Source organism: Ixodes scapularis, unplaced genomic scaffold (genome assembly GCF_016920785.2).
Source record: "Ixodes scapularis isolate PalLabHiFi unplaced genomic scaffold, ASM1692078v2 PGA_scaffold3__209_contigs__length_174095766, whole genome shotgun sequence".
Taxonomy (NCBI): Eukaryota; Metazoa; Arthropoda; class Arachnida; order Ixodida; family Ixodidae; genus Ixodes; species Ixodes scapularis.
Window position 1 is genome coordinate 143,113,310 of NW_024609868.1, and position 21,297 is coordinate 143,134,606.

At 46.6% G+C, this 21,297-nt stretch overlaps 1 protein-coding gene and 1 non-coding gene across 3 annotated transcripts in view; both read right to left on the reverse strand.

Moving 5' to 3' along the window:
- LOC8043875 (LIM homeobox transcription factor 1-beta) overlaps window positions 1-21,297 on the reverse strand; it is a 264,573-nt gene that overhangs the window by 18,630 nt on the left and 224,646 nt on the right. For both annotated transcript variants that reach the window (XM_040222320.3, XM_040222321.3), the window contains 2 exons: window positions 16,398-16,555; window positions 9,506-9,583 (listed from right to left, as the gene is read on the reverse strand). In XM_040222320.3, the coding sequence (XP_040078254.1) occupies window positions 9,506-9,583; window positions 16,398-16,555 (236 nt within the window). The remainder of the gene's footprint in view (window positions 1-9,505; window positions 9,584-16,397; window positions 16,556-21,297) is intronic.
- On the reverse strand, window positions 19,846-19,919 carry Trnak-cuu. The gene has a single exon. It is a non-coding gene; the product is annotated as a tRNA-Lys (tRNA).

The following is a 21,297-nucleotide window of genomic DNA, read 5'->3' on the forward strand; positions in this document are numbered from 1 at the left end:
CTAAATCTAGCGGAAAAATTTCCCTGCTAAATCTAGCGGAAAAATTTCCCCGCTAAATCTAGCGGAAATATTTCCTCGCTTAATCTAGCGGAAAAATTTTCCCGCTAAATCTAGTGGGAAAATTTCCCTGCTAAATCTAGCGGTAAAAATTTCCCGCTAAATCTAGCGGAAAAATTTCCCGCTAAATCTAGCGAGAAAATTTCCCCACTAAATCTAGCGGGAAAATTTCCCAGCTAAATCTAGCGGAAAAATTTCCCCCGCTAAATTTAGCGGAAAAATTTCCTCGCTAAATCTAGTGAAAAGCAAGGCAGGGCACCTGGAAGTTTTCTTTTCTGTGAAAACTCACAAGTTGGGGCTGCCCTTCAGAACCATTGTTACGGAGAGGGGTGCTTGGCAGAAACTGGTAAGCCAGTACCTTCAGAAACACTTAGGTGCCCTGGAACTGTTTGACCCGTTTTTAGTGCGCAATTCACAGGCGGTTGTGGAGTATCTTAGCAATGGCGTACGCGCAGATGGAGCAGCGTTTTCCATTGATGTCGAGGATTTGTTTTATTCCGTACCCCATGAGCGCCTCTTTGCTTCGGTGCGTGAGTGTATCGATAGAAACGGGGTTATTCCATTTCAGAACGCAAGTGGGGTGGGGGTTGATGGCTTTCTGGAACTATTGGAGTTTTATTTACAATCGACGTTTGTCCTGTTTGACGGTGGTTACTATTTGCAGAACGAAGGAATATGTATAGGCTCAAGTGTAGCGCCCATTCTCTGCGACATTTATTTGGCCATGTGCGATCGAGCTATTGTAGAAAATTTGGACGGAAACAGCGTTAGGAAAGTGTTCAGATATGTGGACGATTACCTCGTGCTCACTAAATCGTCTGGGGGGGTCCTCGAGGATCAGGTTGTCAAAAAGGTGATGGAAGTTTTTGCAAAAAACTCTGGGGGACTGAGGTTTACTCATGAACTCCAAGATGGGTTCTGCCTCCAGTATTTAGATTTAAAACTACAGTTCACAGGAAGTCACGTATGTTGGGCCTACCATCCTCGTACGAAAAAGGGACTTCTGCCCTTCGACTCCGCCCACTCAAAGCTCGTCAAACGAAGCATAGCGTCTTCGTGTATGCAGGCTGCCCTTGATAAGTCCTGTCCCCATTCTATGGCAGAGAGCTTTGAACAGCAGACAGTGCGGCTTGCAGCAGGGGGATACCCTTCTTCTGTTTTGCTGGCGGTAGCGGAAACGCTGTTAAAAAAGATTAAGGGGGGACCTCATCAGCGGCTGGATAGACCTAGCAAGAGACCTCAGGTTATCCCGTATCAGCACAGAATTTCCCACAACCTGAAAAAGGTGGCGGGGAGGTTTGATGTCCCTGTCGTGTTTTCGGCGCCTCGTAAGCTGGCACACCTTTGTTCTAAAGTAGCCGAGAGGAGGGGGGGTGGGAACCAATGCACTGTAAACCACAGAAAGAAGTACGTGGATTGTGCGATCGGAGTGGTGTACAGTATCCCGTTAAGCTGTGGAAGAGTTTACATCGGGCAAACGGGCCGTTGCATAAATGAAAGGGCACGCGAACATGACTGGTCGCTTAGTTCAACAGCAGGAGGGCATTTGCCCCTGCACTGCGGAACATGCAAATGTCATCCTGATTTCAATAAGATCACAATCATGGGGAGGGGAGCTGATAAAACAGCCAGGGAAATTTTAGAAGCGTATGGAATAAAGAAGGAGGGGGAACAGAACTGCGTGAGTCAAACTTCTGTGTATTTACATAAGAAGGAGATTACTTTCATGGACACGTGTTGATGCGAGTGTGTTTTTTTGTGGGTGTTTTCTTCGTTGGGTCCTTTTCAATAAATATTCAGTTGTCAGTTCAGCGCTCGTCCTGTGTACTCCTTTTCCTCCCGTCCTTGTCGTTTGCGCGCTGTTTCCATTATTTCTAAATCTAGTGGAAAAATTTCTCTGGGGGGGTCACGTGACACCCCCAGGTCACGTGACCCCCCTTAGGTCACGTGACCCCCTTAGGTCACGTGACCCCCCGTGGTCACGTGACCTCCACATAATTTTGGGGAGGGGGTCACGTGACCCCCAAGGTCACGTGACCCCTGAGGTCGCGTACACCAAGGTCACGTGACCTCAGGGGGGTCACGTTACCTTTGTGGCCTTGGCTCCTCCTCCTCAAGAGCTGCGCTCTAATTTGGCGTTACAGGGAGTTGTAAACGGCTTTCATTTTTTTCCTCCATTTTTTCTTAGTGTACTGCCTTCCGCATTGAAAGTATTTCCAACATGGTGGAGACTCGCTAGTTCCCACAGATTTATGATAAAAGGAAGCTGGCGATTCTCCGCGAAAATAATTTCGGGCTCGAGAACGTCCAAGTTCAATTTCAATATTTACCTCACAGTTCGTATGCGGTTTTGTTTGCACTGGAGGACTCAGTTTTCCCCTTAGAAGTACAAACCGTGTCAACGTAGCCTACCTTTTACCAGTTCCAAGCGAAGTGTTCATACACATTGAAAACCGAAAAAAATAATATTTTCATTGTTTAGAACTTTCCCACTGTAAAAGCTGTCTTCGTTCGTTTTAATATGGACCCGTGTTCGTTGATACTTGAGGAACGCTTAATCTCGTTCGGTAACATGACGTTTTGCCCAAATCGGCAGCGGCTGACTGACGAGCTATGTAATAAGTTACTTATCAACAAAAGTAGCCAAGAATAACAGCAAAAGTCGTATGTATACATGTTTTTGTATTGCTTCCATATAAAAATATAAAAGATGCAACAAAACTTGTTTCGCTTCTGTTTTCTTTAATAGTAATTTTTGCCGGTAATACGAAAGTTCACATCCCAAAAATATACATTTATTAAAGACAAATGTGAGTATTACTATTTTGGGAAAATATATCTATGTGTTTGGATTTCCAAATACTTTTCTATTTCCGAAATGTATTTGTAATACGTATCGCGATATCTTTGTACGGATATATTTCAGTATCAGTGTTTTAGCTGTCTTTTAGCTGTCTTCAACTACAATTTAGTGTATGTCTGCCGAACCCTGCAAATGTTCTTCGTTCGCTTGGCACGTATATCATGCTGAAAAGTGCCGACGCCGCGTTCGCGCTAACAGTGCCCGACAGTGCACATTAATGCATATATGAACCTGTTTTAGCGCTGTGTTTAATTCCAAGAATTTTAAAGAAAAACGCCACAGCTACCAATATTTTTGTTTGCGTGATTGAGAAATGTTCCAAGCTATCTTGTATGCACCAATTATTTGTTATATTTGCTCTTATAATAAAGTGCAGGGAGAAAATGCACTTATTTTTTCCCCATAGAAATGCATTCCCAGAAGCCAACTTTCCACTGGTTGTTGCCTGCGTCAATTTGTAACAGCTCGTTAGCGCCAGTTGAACCTCTAGCGTACACTATAATAACTCTATGGTTCCCGACGTGTTACAAGATGTCTGATGGTGTATGTTGGGGAAATTCACGCGGGCGAAACGAGAAACAACGCGTAAACTAGTTTGTCTTTTATACTGCCTGCTCGACTTCCAAGTTGTACAACGTGTGACGTGAGCCCGCTGGAGAGCGCGGGAAAGTTTGAACGTTGGCTTTGGCATCACATTTATCTGCCGCTTTCTATAAAGCTATCTTGAATTTAGAGATAATAAATATCATGCAGCTCAAAGCAAAGCATGGGTGTTCCGAAATATATTTAGTTGGAGTAGCTCAGAAAACCGCCGGTTCTGAGCTACTCCAACTACGTGTCCGTGTTTGCGAAAACACAAACATAAAAATATGTAAAAAAGAAATGAAAACACACTCACTGTGAAAAAAAAAAAGTTAATTTGGATTTATTTTAACTACTCAGATATTCAAATTATTCTCAATAAAGGGCCAGCTAAGAGGTCTTGAGAAGAATTCACGTGAGCCTCCTTTCGAACCCTTGGTGAGATAGACATCGACAACGGGAGCTTATCGTCGACATCCGTTTAGAACAAAGGAACAAGGTTACTTTATTTCTGAGTCGCAAAAAAAAAGTTAATTTAAATCTTCCTTTCACAAGCCACTATTCAAACTCCCGGCTCTTTAAAGGAAGGAGAAGCCAGTGTGTTTACAGCAGTAAAATCCATGAATGGAAACAAAATGCTGTCTTTAGTCGGACACCAAGTTAAGAATGCTCCAAATAAACAATGCAACTTATCATCCAGGCATCGAATTGCACCGCGGGCTAACCAACATCAATAGCAGCTGTGACGAGCCATCTGACGTCTGCGCTAGGTTTCTCGAAATGGCTGCACCTGCCACCCGCGATCAATACACCATAGACAATATGCAAAAAGAAGCGCCATCTAGTAGTGTACTCGTGATCAATTGTCAAATTTACGCCGTATTTGGAGGGTTCCCGTACCGGTAGTTTCGACCGAGACTAAATGGTCTCGGCAAATTGGGAGTCGTAGGACTAAATTATGGTTACCAGCCGCAAGTACAGGACGAACCCTTCACACAACGTTTTCGATAAAAATCGTTCACTGACCTGAAAGGCCAAGTTCACTGCTTGAGTGACGGGTCTTGCGACCTTGTTGCTGACAATTCCTTTTCCGAAATTTCTCTGTCGTATTTCTTTTCTTCCTTGAACCGAAACTAAACAGCTACCCATTGAGTGCACAAATAAATTGTTCTAATTTCATGAAAACCGAGTTAAATGCAGATGCGCCTCGTCCAAATCAAGAAGCTGTAAAAAACACCCCAATATTGCGGCTCCTAATGGCATGATGATGATAGCTGGCAAAAATTTTGCATATAGCATATTGGCGACTCCAGCAAAACAGACGGAACCGAGCGGAAAACCACTGAACTGGACGGAACAGGTCCTTTCGCGATTTCCGCTCGTCTTTCGCGGCTTTGGTGACTACGCATTGTCGGTAGTTTGCGCGATAGAACAGTTGTCTCGGTGATTCTGTCGTAACTGTAACATCAGCATGTTCCCAAGTTGCTTTTCACACAACCTACGCCATCGCGTGAACAAGACATCCCACGTTTCAACGTTCATCAGCACCGTGGAAGGACAGTAGGCAGTCCTTTCTTCGCCTCCTCGAAGGACGTCAAGACTCTGGAAGTTCGCTTAAGCCAACATATCGCCGCAGGTCTGAAATGTGGACGAGAAAAAGCGGGGCAAACCATTTTGAGTCTAATGCTCGCTTGCTGATGCCCCAGTTTTGTGCCTTGAGCTCGCACATGGCACGGCACGACCTGTATTAGACTGCCATATTGTCACGGATGACAAATGATGAGGCGATGATAACTGAAGAAACTAAGCGTTTAATGGAGGGCGAACTTGTGCCCAAAAATAAAAAGGAAACAGAAGATAACAGCAGAGCGTCGCGGGCGTCGATGTAGGCGAAAGAGCAGAGTCGAACGCTGGGTTGAAACTGACTCGACAAGGTCGCGAGCGGCGTCTTATCTAGAGTGAGTCACTAACTCGAAGATTCGGCGGAGAAGGTTCGAGCGTAGCGCGCTCGGGGCGAAAATGAACACGCACTTTCTAGAACAACAAAAGCAGGGATAAGCGATAGGAGTTATGTCCGGAGCAATAATAAACGAGAAAGTTTTAGAAGTCCGTGACCCTGCGCGCGGCAATATTTTTCCGATAGTGGCGTCTCCTCTAGTCCACTGGAGTCGCAGGTAGCCCCGGCAGAGGACGCCTATGGTCAAGAGGTCCAACCAGTCAAGAGGTCCAATAGCCACGTGACAGCCGAGTCAGGAGGTCCAACGAGTCAAAAGGTCCAATTCGAGTCAAGAGGTCGTGTCAAGAGGTCCAACGAGTCAAAAGGTCCAATTTGTGTCAGGAGGTCCAACGCGTCAAGAGGTCCAACGCGTCAAGAGGTCCATCGAGCCTTATTTTCATCTTCTCTGTTTATAATGATATTGCTATTAATGAACCGCTTGTGACGGTTACTGACTGTTTGACCTGTTTGAATTATTTTGGAGAATACAAGTACTACATAGCCATTGGAGACAAGAATTAACAGATACTATTTGCCACAATGTATATGTATTTCAGCGTTAAATAATGGAGAGTGCCTGGCGACATATTTTGGACTTGTAGAACTTAATATCTGTGTTCCAGTCTCTCTGTTCCAGGACTCATTTATGCTATTTCTACGGAAGTGTCTCTCAAATTCCCGAGATATAAAATACAATTGGGTCATAGAGATTGAAGTCGATTGAAGAACTGTTCATGTAGGAAAGCAGGTCGATCTCTGAAGCCGGTAGATCTCTACTGTGTCCAGTGCTAGGCCATGGCGAATGGAAAAATGACTAACTTCACGTGCGATGCTGCGCTACGGCAAACTGTCTCTTCACGGTCTTTGAAGACCAAGCACTTCAACATATCAAGGAAGCTATTTTGACGAGACGTGAACAAATTTAAACAATTATTTCAACATTTGAAAATGATTTCACAGAAATAAAAAAAAAGAACTATGTTTAGTTATCCTGACGTCAAACGCCGTAATAGTGATTTAGCCTTTCCTTTCATGTATCTCAGTATTTGTAGCCGCAAATACTTCCTTGGGTAACTTTGTCCAGTCCCGGGTTCTCGTATATTCTATTAAAAATATGATGCACTACTATTTTATGCTTTAGCTAGTTTATGCTTTATGCTTTTTATGCTATTTTATGCTTTAGCTTTAGCACTGAGTTCACCGAATCACTACAGAGGTAAATAACACAACATGGGAAGAAGCTCAAACGAGCCCAAATTATGCCACTTGGCGTCTAATAGAGTCTTGCAAATGAATGCGAGCATTGTCTCCTTGAAACGTTATGACCGGTGCAAGCTATAGCGGGTTAATTTGGGCCGTTGGCTTACTTAAAAGCAGGGAGCAGCCACAAATACTTATGCTAGTGATATGTAACTCCTTTACTGCTGTTTATTTTTGAGAATGCTGTGAAATAAACCATAAAACTGAACGTTTCACGATTAAGCATTCTTGACACGAATTACCTAACACTTGTTTGTCTATATCATTTATATTTAGTTGAAATTACGCGATGTGTTAGTCGGGTGGAACTGTGAGATGGTGGGTTACTTGCTCAATCATTTTAAAAAAAATTGGGTCATAGAGATTGAAGTCGATTGAAGAACTGTTCATGTAGGAAAGCAGGTCGATCTCTGAAGCCGGTAGATCTCTACTGTGTCCAGTGCTAGGCCATGGCGAATGGAAAAATGACTAACTTTACATGCCATGCTGCGCTACGGCAAACTGTCTCTTCACGTTCTTTGAAGACCAAGCACTTCAACATATCAAGGAAGCTATTTTGACGAGACGTGAACAAATTTAAACAATTATTTCAACATTTGAAAATGATGTCACAGAAATAAAAAAAAGAACTATGTTTAGTTATCCTGACGTCAAACGCCGTAATAGTGATTTAGTGTGATGGTAGACGTCGAAATAGCAAATAACTATGGACATATCTTTCGTATGTGTGGATGTGTTCAAAATAGTTTTAGAATTATTTCGAACCCGGATGTCGAAGTAGTCACTTCCTAAAAAAAAAAGGCATCTCAAATCTTGAAATGTTAAGACCTCTCCGGTTACGTGTTCGATATGCGCGGGGGAGAGCAACACGGGAGATGCAGATTTACGACTTTGTGGTCAGGGGTAAAAGAGAGAAGGCACACAGGTCCCCAACAAACGAATGTTGCTATAAGCTTGACAGTTTAAAACAACAATGATTTCCGGTGTTTACAAATTCAGTGCCCAGCATGCGATCCCCACAGCCCAGCGCGCGTGTATCTGTCGCTTCAGAAACCAAGCAAATCACGGTTCATACGCACGAGCACTGATTACATCACCGGCCAGAAGCGATATATCAAAGCCGTGTTCGTGAGATCACCCCTGCCGTGTGGAAGTCTTCACAGCTCAACTTTTTGCTCGTTTTTCGACATTTTCTTCTCCGCCTTTATTCTTAGCATCTCTGTTGTCCGCTTTTTTAATGCGTGCGCACTGCGCATTACCTGGCTCAGTCAGCGACAAAGCCGTCGGCAAAATCTGTCGTCAAAATCCGTGACTTGTCCAACACAATCCAACATAATAATAAAAAAAGAAAACTCTGGTTACGGGATATCTTTGGTCACGTGATCTCTCTGGTCACGTGACCTATCTGGTCATGTGACCAAACAAAAAAAGTATGTGGTCACGTGACAAAAAAAAACTCTGGTCACGTGACCTCCCTGGTAAATTAAGTGAGCACGAAACCATCCCCTGCCTAGTTTCGAACCTAGGCCCTCTTGATCGCTCAACTAGCGTGCTATCCGTTGCGGAAACACAACTCGGGAAAAGGTAGTGTTCATCGTAAAAGAAAGCTTAGGTGCCCTCATAGTTTTTTTTTTCTTTTTTTGCCTGTACTTACTTCACACCCCTTGCCTGTACATATTTTACACCAAGAGATGCAACAAGTCAAGCTAGCCGATATTGGACCTCTTGACGCGTTAAACCTCTTGACACATCGAGGCACAAGTTAAGAGATCGAATATGGGTCAAGAGGTCCAAAGCGTTAAGAGGTCCAACGAGTCAAGAGATTCATGGCGAGTCAAGAGGTCCAACGCGTCAGGAGGTCCAACGCGTCAAGAGGTCCAATATTGGACCTCTTTACTGGTTGGACCTTTTGACGCGTTGGACCTCTTGACTCGGAATCGGCAGAGGACTATCCACGCATTGCGGAGGAAGAAAGGCTGTCGGTAATGAGGGTGTGGCGGTAGCTTCTAGTGCAGTCCTAACATGGATCTGACTATTGTCTATGGTTAGTGACCAACGCTCTCGCAGTGTAGAGGCTCGTAGTCTTCCTGTAACCGGTGCCAACGTCGCAAGGACGCTTACCGGCGATTAAACTCTTGTCAACTTTATTCTTAATATTTTTAGAACTAATAAACTGGCAGTCTTCACCGTTTTTGACGCGCACAGTGTTACGGTCATGCAAACATGAATAATAATTAAAATACATTTTGAATACGTATATAGGACACTGTTTATTTTTACGTGTAATTCTGGTGAATTGAAAATACAACAAAATTAAGCCGGATAGACCTTAAATGACAGAGAGTTAACAATTTTGATCACAAGAAAAATAGTAAAATTTGATAAAAGCCAAATTTGCAGAACACATTAAACATAAAAAAACACAAATTTACCCTAGAATCAACAATCAGCAAAAAACACTGGTCTATTTAATGAGGGAGACAGAAATAGCAACATTTGCGGCGTGTAGCTAATGAAGCCTACTGGATGCGAAGTGAATGCCTGCGAATTATTCGGAGGTAACGCTGCATTTTTAGAGCGCATCTTTAAAAAAACAAAAGCAAAACAACAACAACAACAAGGAAAAACACAAATGCTTGAATCTTCTAAGTACTAGAAGGGCATATCGGGTCTTCGGAATGCGATATCATAGCGAAAATTTAAGAATGAATTTCTCTTTCCTTTTCCCTTTCGAGTGGAGCTCTCACCTTTGCCCTCTGGTTCTGGAACCAGACTTGCACGATTCTCACGCTCAGGCCGGTTTCTTTGGCCAGTGTTTCACGAACCTGTAACAAAAAAGGGCAATAGATGGCTCTGAGTCTCTGCCACACTTTTCACACCTCCAACACGGTCAAAAACGGCGTGGCTGGCATATCTCAGCTATATTCAAGGTGGGAGTCATTATTCAGTGTTCTGGCAACTCCGATATTTGTTAAAAATTGACTAAGTTTGCTCCAGAATTGACTATTAATAAGAAATTGATAGTCATCCCCGTACCGTGATTTTCAAAAATACCTTAATTTGAGTTATTCTACAAGTAATCCCAAGATCATCAGTGATTGATTAACTGATTGATTGATTGGGATTTCACATGGCGAAAGGGCTGTTAAGGCCAAATGCGTAAGAGCATGAACTATTGTGGAAGCAAGGGTTCAGAGGAAAAATAGCTATTGTAGGTGATTATGTTATAAAAATATGTACATGAAATTGTATCAGTGTAAACGAGATGGACATGAGTGCCGATTGTGAACTAAAATAATAGTCGGTATAAAGTCCGATGTAATTAAAAAATGAAACACACAAGTTCACGGAATTATCGGCTCATCACCAATTAACATCACTAAGTGACGTGAAGTGTGTTTTTATATATTTGCGAATTTTTTAAAAATACGTTCCTGGTCATACTTGGGGAACTCAAGTTGGGTGTGATGGGATTGTTAGAGTGATGTTGCAGTGCTCACACTCTGGGTTATTCTTTCCACGCGAGAGGTGCCCATTGGTGAGACGGGTATGACGAAACCGTAGTCAACCCAGGACCACCTCATAAAAGTGTTCCCGATGCTGGACACACTCCCATTCACTTAGAAAATATTTTGCAGCATGTATAGTTTGTTATGTGTTATATTATTCCACTCCCGTTGGCACATTCCTTGATTTCAGCACTTCAAAAGGGTATGGTAGTCTTTTTATGGTATTTTATGCATGTCTCTTATTTACAGAAGTTGCAGAACAATCGGCCTTTTCATTTCTTGGGTTTCCGACGTGGCTTGGGACTCAGCAGAAAATGATCTCAATAGGCTTAAACTGAAGCAGCGATAACCCTATTTTGTAGTTCTAGATAAGTGCAAAAGAATTTGTGGCGCACTTCAGTGATGTAAGTGCTCACAATGAGCTCAAAGAATTCGCGTAAAGAATTTAGTTGCGAAGCCTCTTTTGTATTTACGTAACCAACAACTAACAACATACCACAGAGCTCTGCTGTTATTATGGTGGCTGCACTGTGGATTTTCTTGACCTGCTTCACGGAAGGCCCTATTATAGCGCGCCAACAATCATATCTAGTTCTTTCAGTCCTATTTGTATAGACTTTTTCCACAAGGGCGCCGCCATCTTGAAATATTGTCACTTCCAGTATGGGCGAAAACATTGCTTTGCCGTCGCCACGCCAATACAATGCATTTAGGATATAACCGTAACCGTCACCCAATCTAGTTTTGTCTCCAATTAATTTTTTTACTATTTGCAGATTGAAATGTTTTATTATTTTTTGTCGCCCATACCGGATATGCCTATTTGGCGGTCCGGGGCGAGAGTATGCGAAGAAGGTCTATACCGAAGTTCGGTTGGAGAAAAGGAATTCTTTTGCCACCCAAGGTTGGCCCTTGCCTCCAAAGAAGGAAGAAATGGAAGGTAGGAAGAGGCTGAAAGGTGAACGATGAGAGGGGCAGTAGAAGAGGCGACTGATCGAACCATCCTGGCCGGGCATTACCGGTACTATCCCCTATGAGAAGCGGGGGCCGGGGTGGGGTATTGCCGCACCCGAGGGCTCCCAAGGGTCGAACCATCCCCAGGCTCGGCTCAACCAGCAGGGTGCCATTTTCTCCAGACACGAAAAAGCTACGCAAAGCCAGGCCTTAACGGGCAAACCCGCATGGCTCGCGGTGCGTGGTGGCACCACTGACCCAACACCTACTAATGCATGTGCCCCCTGCGGGGAGGGTCAGTGCTCGACGCAGCATGGGTTTATGGTATTGAAGCACCATGGCGCTTTTCCACAACTTGCGGAATGCCTCGCATATTGTGGGTTCAAGTTTTAAATGAAAGTAGCTGTCCATACTAGTGAGAAATACGGCATGGTGTTTTATTGATTTTATTCTTGTTAGGTACAACCGCATGAACGGACATTAAACACTGGGCAACAATCTTACAAGGCGTTTCGCAAGAAAATAAACTATGCATTGCTCAAAAACTAGACTTTTACCCGAAAGCAACATTACCGCTGACAATGGACTGCCAAAGTGCCAACCTTAGCCAAATAAAAGCCACAATATGTTATATACGTCAGGATAATATTCAACGTGGTCACATTGTGTGACTGCGGTGAGAGAAACAACGGCTGCCCTACTTGTGAATGGTACGAGTAAAAAGCAACGTGCAGTAATTAGTTTTTTTTGTGTGTGGTCTGAGGGTGTGTTTGAGGCCGATATTTATCGAAGGCTTTGTGCACAAAGTAAAGAAGTTTTTTTTGTGTGTTTTTTTCGCAAAGAAAGGTGTCTGAAATTCTGAAGGAATAAAAAGTTCAACGAAGGACGCATTTCGTGTCAGCCCTGAAGGAGCAGGGAATATTTTCACTTCTACGGCTGATGACAAAATTAAGTGTGCACGCAAACTAATTCTGTCGGAGAGACGATCGAGGCACGGTGAACATTATGAAAACTCATTTTTAAATCAGCCAAGACCTATGAAATGATCCACTTTTTGATTGAAATGAATGAAGGTTGATATATATAAACTCTACGACCAGAGTGTAGATAATTTTTGACTCACCCTAGCTACTATATCTTGCGTACACACGTCACGAAAACTTCAACATCGTAAGTATTTCTTGAAGTTTACTAATCTTATTATTTGCCATGGCAAGAACCGCGCCGAAAGGTTGAAGGTGAGCAGCGATTTTGCTTTTTATTATGGGCTATTTATTAGCGTACTAAACTTTGAACATACCGACAACGCGAATGTTTAGCTCCCCGATCAACAGACGCTGGACTTGTGGAAGCTAATACAGGGGCAGCACGCGCCAAACTTCGTCCGACGCGCGTTCGCTCTGCGCGCAGTGGCAGAACAGTATCGAATTTTAGCGACCGCAAGCCTTTTATTCTCGATTTCTTATTGGCGTATTGGTAGCCAAAGCACGACTGAAGGCAAGGAACATGTGCTAAAGGCGGTCTTCTACTGCATTCTTAACCTGTTGCCGACTATGCGCAGAGAAACTGGGGGAGAGGAGGAGACGAGAGGGATCGTCAGAACGCCGAGCTCTGATTGGAATGATTAGTGGGTAGGCACAAAGCTAGCTGCCTTTGTCTCCGCTGCACTCGTCGAACGCGTAAGTACTCGGAACGCCGGCGGACGGCGTTCGGCTTTCGCACCTGAAAGTGATGCACTCTTCATAAGTGCGAGGCGCTGCACAAGCGGAGCTACAGTAAGTTAAAAGTTAGTGCAGTTACTCTTCAGACATCTGGTAACATTCCCTCGCTTTAGAACCGGAGAGGTAAGGAGCCGTAGCAACCATTTCACCTTGCCACAACCGAAACAGAACTCCGCAGAAGAGTGTAAAACTATAAACACGAGCAATGTACGTAAAACAGAATAACAGAAAAGAAGCGGGAGAGGATTGGGCCCGCTTTAAAATTTTCATCGTCCGAGTACGCGGCGGAGCAGCCTTCGCGCCTCCGCGCAACTTTCGGTCAGGTTCTCGGTCAGGTGCGCCGTGGCGCGTGCCCTCACCCCCGCCACCTGACAGTTGTGCCCTTCCGCTTTGCTTCAGCGCCAACTACGAGGAACGCTGCGAGGCAGCCCAGCCAACCCAACGCCGACAGCGCTCCACGTGACCGCTCGTTCCGCGCATTGCACCGCGCACCGCACCGCGCAGGATCGCGCGGTCACGTGGCGTACTGGACGGTTCCGGATTGGTTCCCAGGGATCGACACTTGTGCCCGCCGTGCACATTAAGGTAAAAACGGGGAAGCAGAGGCAAGAGGAGCCGCGCGCTTTCGGCGTCTCCTCTGGAGCGGCGCCGGCAGTGGCGGCAGCGCAATGGATCGGAGCGGCGCTCCATATTAATTTCGCGACATTATCCTCGCTCAGGCGATCACGGCGACGCGGCGCGGTGGCGTCCCGCGGTCGCTTTATTAAATCCCGGGACAAGCGATAAATAACCCTCGTTTCCCCTCCCCGCAAACAGAAGCCCCCCGGCCGAAACCGGAGGCCTTCTTGCTCGCCGCTGGATTTCATTCTCGTGTTAGGCGGCGGGAGCCCAGTTCCCCACGGCTCATTATTCAAGAATTCCGGCCGACAAACTTTCCACATCCGGCCTGCCTTCGCGCTGCCGCGCTCTTTGACGCCCGGTCGCAAGTTTACCGGCCTCTTGGTTTTGGCCGCGTCTCCCCGGACTTGTTTGTGCGGGGTGGGGCTCGTTTACTCCCTCCTTTCTTTTATTTTTTTTTTTTTTGTTGCTTCCGGAAATCTCGGGGACTCATTCGACCGACGCCGGCGCCGCATCGTTCTAATTATGTGCCGTGACAGTTTGTCGACCGCCAGTGTTAATGGTCTGGAAGATCGGTTTCTGACAGAGCGCCGAAAGAAACCGCCGAGCGACAAGAGAAGAATAGCAACCTGGGCGGGCTCTTGCTTCCTTCGGGAGAGCGTCGATATTACACGCGACCAGGTGAACGACAGGCTCGTAATATGCGTGCGTGAAAAATGACGGAAAGGTAATTGTTATTTTAATTTTTTTTCCTCTGGTACACTCAAGGAAAGAACTTCGAAAGTTCTCAACTACGATCGGAGAAGAAACTGTTTTTTTTGTTTTTTTTTCTTCAATGCGAGCATTGTGTTTACTATGTTGCGAACGGCGTAATTGAAAGCTACCTAAAGAGCGGCTCTACCAGACTGCATAAAATGTTACGGTGACTGGGAGTCGGAGACGAGACGCCTGTTCAATGGTGGGGTTTAATTCCAACTGGCCGCCGCAGGCTCGTGACCGCTGACACTGCCACCGCACCTGTGGCAGCCTTTCTTCCACTTCCTCGCGGCATTTAGCCCGGAGAAAAGTGCAGGTCGCCTCGACTGAAAAGCTTGGCTTCTGGAGAAGAATGAACGATGGTGCCATGGTGTGAAGGGTGGGCGGTGTGGCCTCATGCGAGTAACGTGAACAATGTCTGTGGACGTCCGACGGCTGTCAAACACAGGCTGCAGAAGTTCGACTTGACACGAGGGACAGGAAGACGGTCTGCCGCAGGTACCGTGGCAGCGTCAGCGGTCGCGAGCCTGAGGCGGCCAGTTCGAATTTTGCCCCCCGCCCCCATTGAGCAGACGTCTCGTCTGCTCCATGGCCATTCAGCAGCCCATTACAGAGCGTGGCGTTTGAATAGCGGAGCAAAGACAGAAATCACAACAAAAAGATATCAATATTTTTTATAATCCACGGTGAGCCCAATATTTTTCAGTGCTAAGCGCCCAGAGCTGCGTGATCAGTGCAGTGGCGCTGCGATCGAATCTGAGGTAGCACATCATAGAGGAGTTCGTCCAATTATCCGATGTGTATCTTGCGCTGTCATCGTCAGTGACAGCTTGAGAAACGCAGGGCGTGACCTGCTGGGATCGCGATTTATTACTTTGGGATTCCTTCTTCGGCGTTTTTATAATTATTGCTGTTCTTTATACGACTTTAATATCATCACCTCGTTGGCCGTGCAGCCATAATAAGACGTTCGGGAAACGCCCCGCATTTCTTGAGCTGTCAGTCCCTGTCTCTGCTGATTTTGATACGGACAGTCATCGTACCGGCGTGCGGTCGTGCAGTCACTGCTGCGTGATGCCACTCAAAGACCTCTGGTTATAATTCGCGTACTGTACTTACTAGAAGGCTGGACACGCGCGCTACAAAACATCCAGCAAGCAGTTCTACGAGCATGACCGGATGCGACGGACCAAAATGCCTGTGGACGTCCAACGGTTTTTGTTTATCAATAGATTGCTAAGCAAAGATCAAAAAGTGGGTTGGTGCAGTAGAAGAATCAAAGAAGAATCAACACTCGTACAAGTTTAAGAAGATGGGAGGGAGAGTGTACGCCTTGAAGGAGACAACAGTAAACGCTCGCTGGTACTCGAAAGAACTATACTGTTTGTCCTTGTGCCCGAGCCTTTTCATTGTTTCATCGATTTTTGCATAGACCGCTGCTGCGCATTTTGCGCGTCGGGAAACCCTGTGGAACTCGTGATTCCATATAATTTCGTTCCGGTTCCTCTTTACAGCGTATATCCAGTATCGCCTAATTTCAGAATCGAAATACTTTCGAATATTTACCCTATACGACAAGGTTCTACTTCTTGCTAGGAACCCTTCTATAGAAACGGACTTCTGGCCGGTGCCATTTGCGGCGTTCATGCGTTTGGCGCGTAAACTTTACTCTCTTTCCAAAGCGACGAATGTGTCACGGGCTGTGAAGATCGCACGCTCGGGTTTTGCTTTTGTGGACATCGGAACGGGCGTGGAGTTGCTGCAGTCACGCGTTATGTTCACACTTCGTCTTAGGGAGCTCTCATTAGCTGATGCCGTAATCTGATCGGCTGCAGAGCGGTAACGAGATGCATCCTGCGCTTCTGAAGCTGTCAGCGAGCATAGCCACCTCCTCCTAGACAGCTTTCAAGCCTGCACGTCACGTGGCATGACGTGACGTCATGTCACGTGACGCGCAAGCTTGAACGCTGTCTAGGTAGTGTTGGCATAGTTCACAGGCCCGATTCTTTTCGCTGGTGTCGAACCGCCCGCGTGCACTTTCCGAATACAGTAGCCATGGGGCGCGTGAAGGAGGAAGAGACCTTTCGGCATGGTTTCTGGCTGATCTCGAAGGAGGCCTTGAAGGCTCGGCGCTGCGCGGTCGTCAGGATGGTCCGGGGACGCTTGGGGCCCCTGCGGCCGTCCGGACGAACGGCCGGCTGCCCGTTCTGACCAGCTCCCGGGACCTGGCCGTTCTCGCCTGAGTGGAGAAGAAATGCGCCCATGCTCACTCACGCCCATGGTCGCGCAGAGAAGCTCCACTAGGTGCTTGGCACAAGGCAGTGCACCGAATGTATACCGATTTCGAAAGCTTTCCAAATAAAGCGGCGCACCTTAATAAAATTTTAATATACTGCAATCTAGCTTAAATATATGATGTATAATTTTTATAAATTCGCCACACTTCGTGAGCTAGTTTAACGCTGCTGGCGCATAGGAGTTCTGCTACTGCCTCCGAACCTATAAAATTACTGTCGGAAGCGAACAATTTTTTTTAATATATAATACTAGAAAACTGAAAGTAAACTGGAAGTATGTTTTCATATGCGCATGGTTTGTTTTATTAAAAGGTAAGCTCAGCTTTGCTTTTAGTGTGTTACTTTTTGCGAAAACGAATACGAAACCCCAACAATACTAGGCTAGCTGTCTCAGTGCTTCTCCTGTCATAGTGCTGACATTCTTTCTGACACCCAATGCCGAAAGTGTATGATTATAAGAAAACTATAAAGAGATACCTTTAATCATAATGGCACATGTCTCACTAGTAAAAGGTAATAACTCGAATAGAGAGGTGCACTTTCACGTTGTAAAGCAAAAAAAAAAAAAATTCCGAGGACATTTAAGCATTTTTTTTATGAGTTGTTAATGCGAAAGCATGAATGTCGCTCTTCCGCTCCCTTAGTTCGTCTGCGGCGTAGTTGCGTGGACGGCCACGTTTCCCCGGCCGCCGGCCGAGCGCGCGCTCTCGTGAAGTGGCCGCGCTGCGCTGAGCTCGGTCGTGCACCCTCCCCGGAGTTTGCCCGAGAGGCTCTGCAGCCACACCGCTCTTACCGGCGGCCGGAGCGCTGCGTGCGCTGCGTCGCCATGGAGAGGGCTTCTCTGGTGGCTCTTTTTTGGAACTACGCCGCACGACAGCCAATGAGAGGCTCGTTCCTTGATGACGCGCGCCAGCCAATTGGAGCATAACCCATCAGAAATCGGCTTCACTTTGCTCTATTGGTAGAGGGAATTTTAGGTGCCGTTTGGCCAACGTTTGGCGAGGCTTCAAAGCTGATGACGTCGGTTCGCTCCAGGCGACGGTTAATGCTTTCACATTAATAATCTCGTCATCACGTCCCATCGGGTTCAAATGAAATGCGAACAGCGGAGCGCGTGACCGTCGACACATGCTGCGCTTCCTGGAAGCCTCGGAAACCTGATAAAACTGCGGGTTGGAGAGTAGGACGCTGCGAGGTTGTACGTCCGACTCCTATGCGTTTGACCGTCGCCCAGCACGATCCAAGCTTCGACGCAGCGGCGGTAGTGCGTTGGAAGTTCCGCCACAACCAATGTCAAGCCAAGAAGAAAAAAAAAAAAACTGCGCAAGTTAGGAGAGAATTTGACGCTGCAGACATGCTACACGGACGCACGCGCAAGCAGATTGCAGCTGCTGCGAGCGGCGAGTTTTCTCGCCTGGTTCGTGCCGAGCCAACAAAACTGATTGTGATGGAACTTCCACGGCACCACCAGTGTGGCGTCGAAGCTTGGGTTGTGCTCTTCGAGGGTGAAACACATCGGGGTAGGACGCACACCCTTTCAACGCCCTACTCTCCACCCCGCTGTTTTATCGGTTTCCCGAGGCCTCCAGGAGGCGCAGCATGTGTCGACGCCAAGCGCTCTGCTGTTCGCATTTCATTTGAACCCGATAGTATACCCTTCGACATCGAGATAATTATCTAGTTGAAACAGCAGGTGTGCGGATTTGTCCAGTGGTCCTACTGGCCCAGGACAAATTCCAAAGGTTACAGGGGCTCGCTTAGCCGAAGTTCAAAAAACGAGCGTTTTGTGATGTACGCGCGCGCGCTTGCGCAGTGCACGTGCTGTGAAGCAGAAAACTTGCGATTGTAGCCTCGGTTTTGACTAAAACCGAGCCATATCACGTAAAAGTCGGATTCCATGGAACGAATATGCTGCGAAAAAGCGACGAATTCTGGCATGGTGGCTTTTGCTATGCCCTTGGCATCAGCACAGTTGCTGCTATACGTCGCGCGCAAAGCGAGCGCGCCGTCGGGCGACGTTCATCAATCATTCGTCACATAATTCGCTCCACGGAGTTCAGCCTTAACTCTTGTAAATACGTTAAGGTTATAGTCACGTCTTTATAGGGAAACTTAAAGACGTAATGAAACAATGTCGGGTTGGAATGTTCACGACTTTGTAGAGGCGTACTGGTCCTAGTTTGGTCCAAGTATACTCGCACAGATCAGCAATGTTTCAGAAGCGTCTTTGTCCCGGTAAAATTGAACTATTTCTTTCAGTCTTGCCTTCACAAAGCTTGATGACGTAATTCTCGCATCGAAACCACTCGCCTGACAACAGACGAGCGCGGCTCGGGGTTTAGGCACGAGAACTGAGTGAGCACTCGACTTGGCTTCATAACAATCAATGCCTCGGCGGACACTCGGGTAGTGGCTTGTGTCCAACCACTGCGGAGATGAGAATAGCCGAACTCTAACAATGCCTGGAGCTCAGCACGCGTTTTCTACTGTGCCGACCCTAGCGCGTGGCTGATTAACGTTGGCGGCATAGGATAGGCACCAGGCCACGTGGCAGCTTCTTCTGGCTTCAAGTTGAGGGGATGAACGATGCTCATATTTCTAAAATTTTTTATGGCGACTACCAGTGCCTAGAAAGAAAATCTAAGGCAAATTTATTCAGTCATTAACGTTAGAAAGTGACTCACTATTTAGCGAAAGTAAAAGAATCGTTTCATGACTCCTTTAAGATGATGTGTGTCGCGTCGGACTCCATCTTAAGTATCTAGGCACAAGTTCGCTTCGTTAAATGTTGTGGGCAACCTGGCGATTCCAAGCGGTTGGCCCGTGCTCGCTCGTCTGAGAAGACCCTTACTGACCCAGACGTCGGACCCGTGCTCGCTCATCTGAGAAGACCCTTGCTGACCCAGAAGGAAGGCCCCCCCGAAGACCATCAAAGACGTCCTCTGTTTTCGTTTTTGGAAGGGGGGAGATATGTGGGCAACCTGGCGATTCCAAGCGGTTGGCCCAGGCTGCCCCTCCGACAATCATAAGTGGTCATCTTGACCACGAGGGGGCCAAGGGCAACTGGCCACGCGAGCGGCGCTCCGCCGCTGATAAAAGGCCGTCGCAGCGGATGCGCAGGGGCTGTTGGGATCGCGGCGCAGGCGATAGCGCTCATTGAATGTTCACGTGTTGTTGAACCGGTGTGCTGTGTCATTCTCCGAGACGGGTAGAAGCAAGGGAAATCCCACACTGGCGCCCAACGTGGGGCCCGAACCCACGACCCCGAGATTAAGAGTCTCGTGCTCTACCGACTGAGCTATTTTCAGTTTCACTATTATCTTCTATTTTTATGCGGGACAATATAAAACGGGCTATAGCAATTTTCGTTCTGATGATGAGTGAACGTTAGAAAAATATGACTACAGTTGGTAACCGGCACAGAAGCCAGTCGAAGATCTGCTTTCAGGACGCTTTCTTTGCCTTCCACCGCCTTTTGGCTGCGCGGGCGACGCAGTGTTATCAAACGGAGAACCAAAGCTCTTGCTTGAGGGGGGACATGTACTATGCACCATTTTAATATTTACGAGTTCCCCCAGCCCAGCGTGCTACCTCCTCAGCCCAGCACCCGCATGTTCGTCGCTTCGAAAAGCGAGCGAATCACGCGCCATACGCGCACGCATTGAAAATAGAACCGGCCAAAAGCCTTTTTTCTCCAAAAAAAATCTAGACGCTTTCAGGCAGCTATACATGAGCGCCGCCATAACAGACCTTCAGTTCATGTTTCTTCTTATTGCATTCGCTTCACTTCATCACTGCCACAGCAGGACAGGATATTGCAACTTTAGGTGCTACTGTGCCCTTCTCCTCAGCATAGGTCCTTGTTGAGGCTCGTCAACGACCGCTTCAGTGGCTCGGCATCTCGGTAAGACGGGGAAAGGTCGGCAAGGGCGGCTCAACCTGGCGCGTGCTCTTTATTTCTCCATTCTTGGTCAGCCTATCTGAATTCGCTGGTGACGGGTCGCTTTATAGAGACGTTTCTTTTGTACCGATAGTTTTTTATCCACACATCAGGAAAACGAGCGTATATTTTTCTACCGCCACCACGTACGGCGTCGTTGCTTTAAATCATTAAAATATTTCTATTGTTTTCGAAATACGCGAGAAGCGAAATATCATGGTAGGAGATTTGGTGGGTGAGCAAGATCGATAATTTAATTGCATGCCCAGTGCCAAAGGCGCTTATATTGGCGAGGAACACTTTCAGCACGATGATGCTACATAGTGATTTTGGCGGGACTGGGTCAAACGACCCTTTCGAAGCTTAGAAGATTTCAATGAACCAAAATGGCGACCGCCTCGGAAACTGAGACAGACCGGTCAAACACCTTTCGAGGTTTCGTCGTCTTTAAGTTGGTATTTTTTTATGTCCGGCTAGCAGACAGGGAAGGCAATGACGCTACTTTCCCAGAATCCAGTGACTTTAGTGGGACCCAAAGTATACACGCACGCAACTCGAATCCGCACGCAACTCCATGACCAAGAATCCTCTTTTTTACGGTGCAAAAATAAAAGCGAACTTTTCCTTTCAATCTTTTTCTTCGCAGAACTTGATGACGTAGTTCGGAGGTCGAAGTGTTGGCATAATCCCCCAGTGACGATATTTGAATGCGGCCCATAGATCAGACCCGAGCATTGCGTGAGT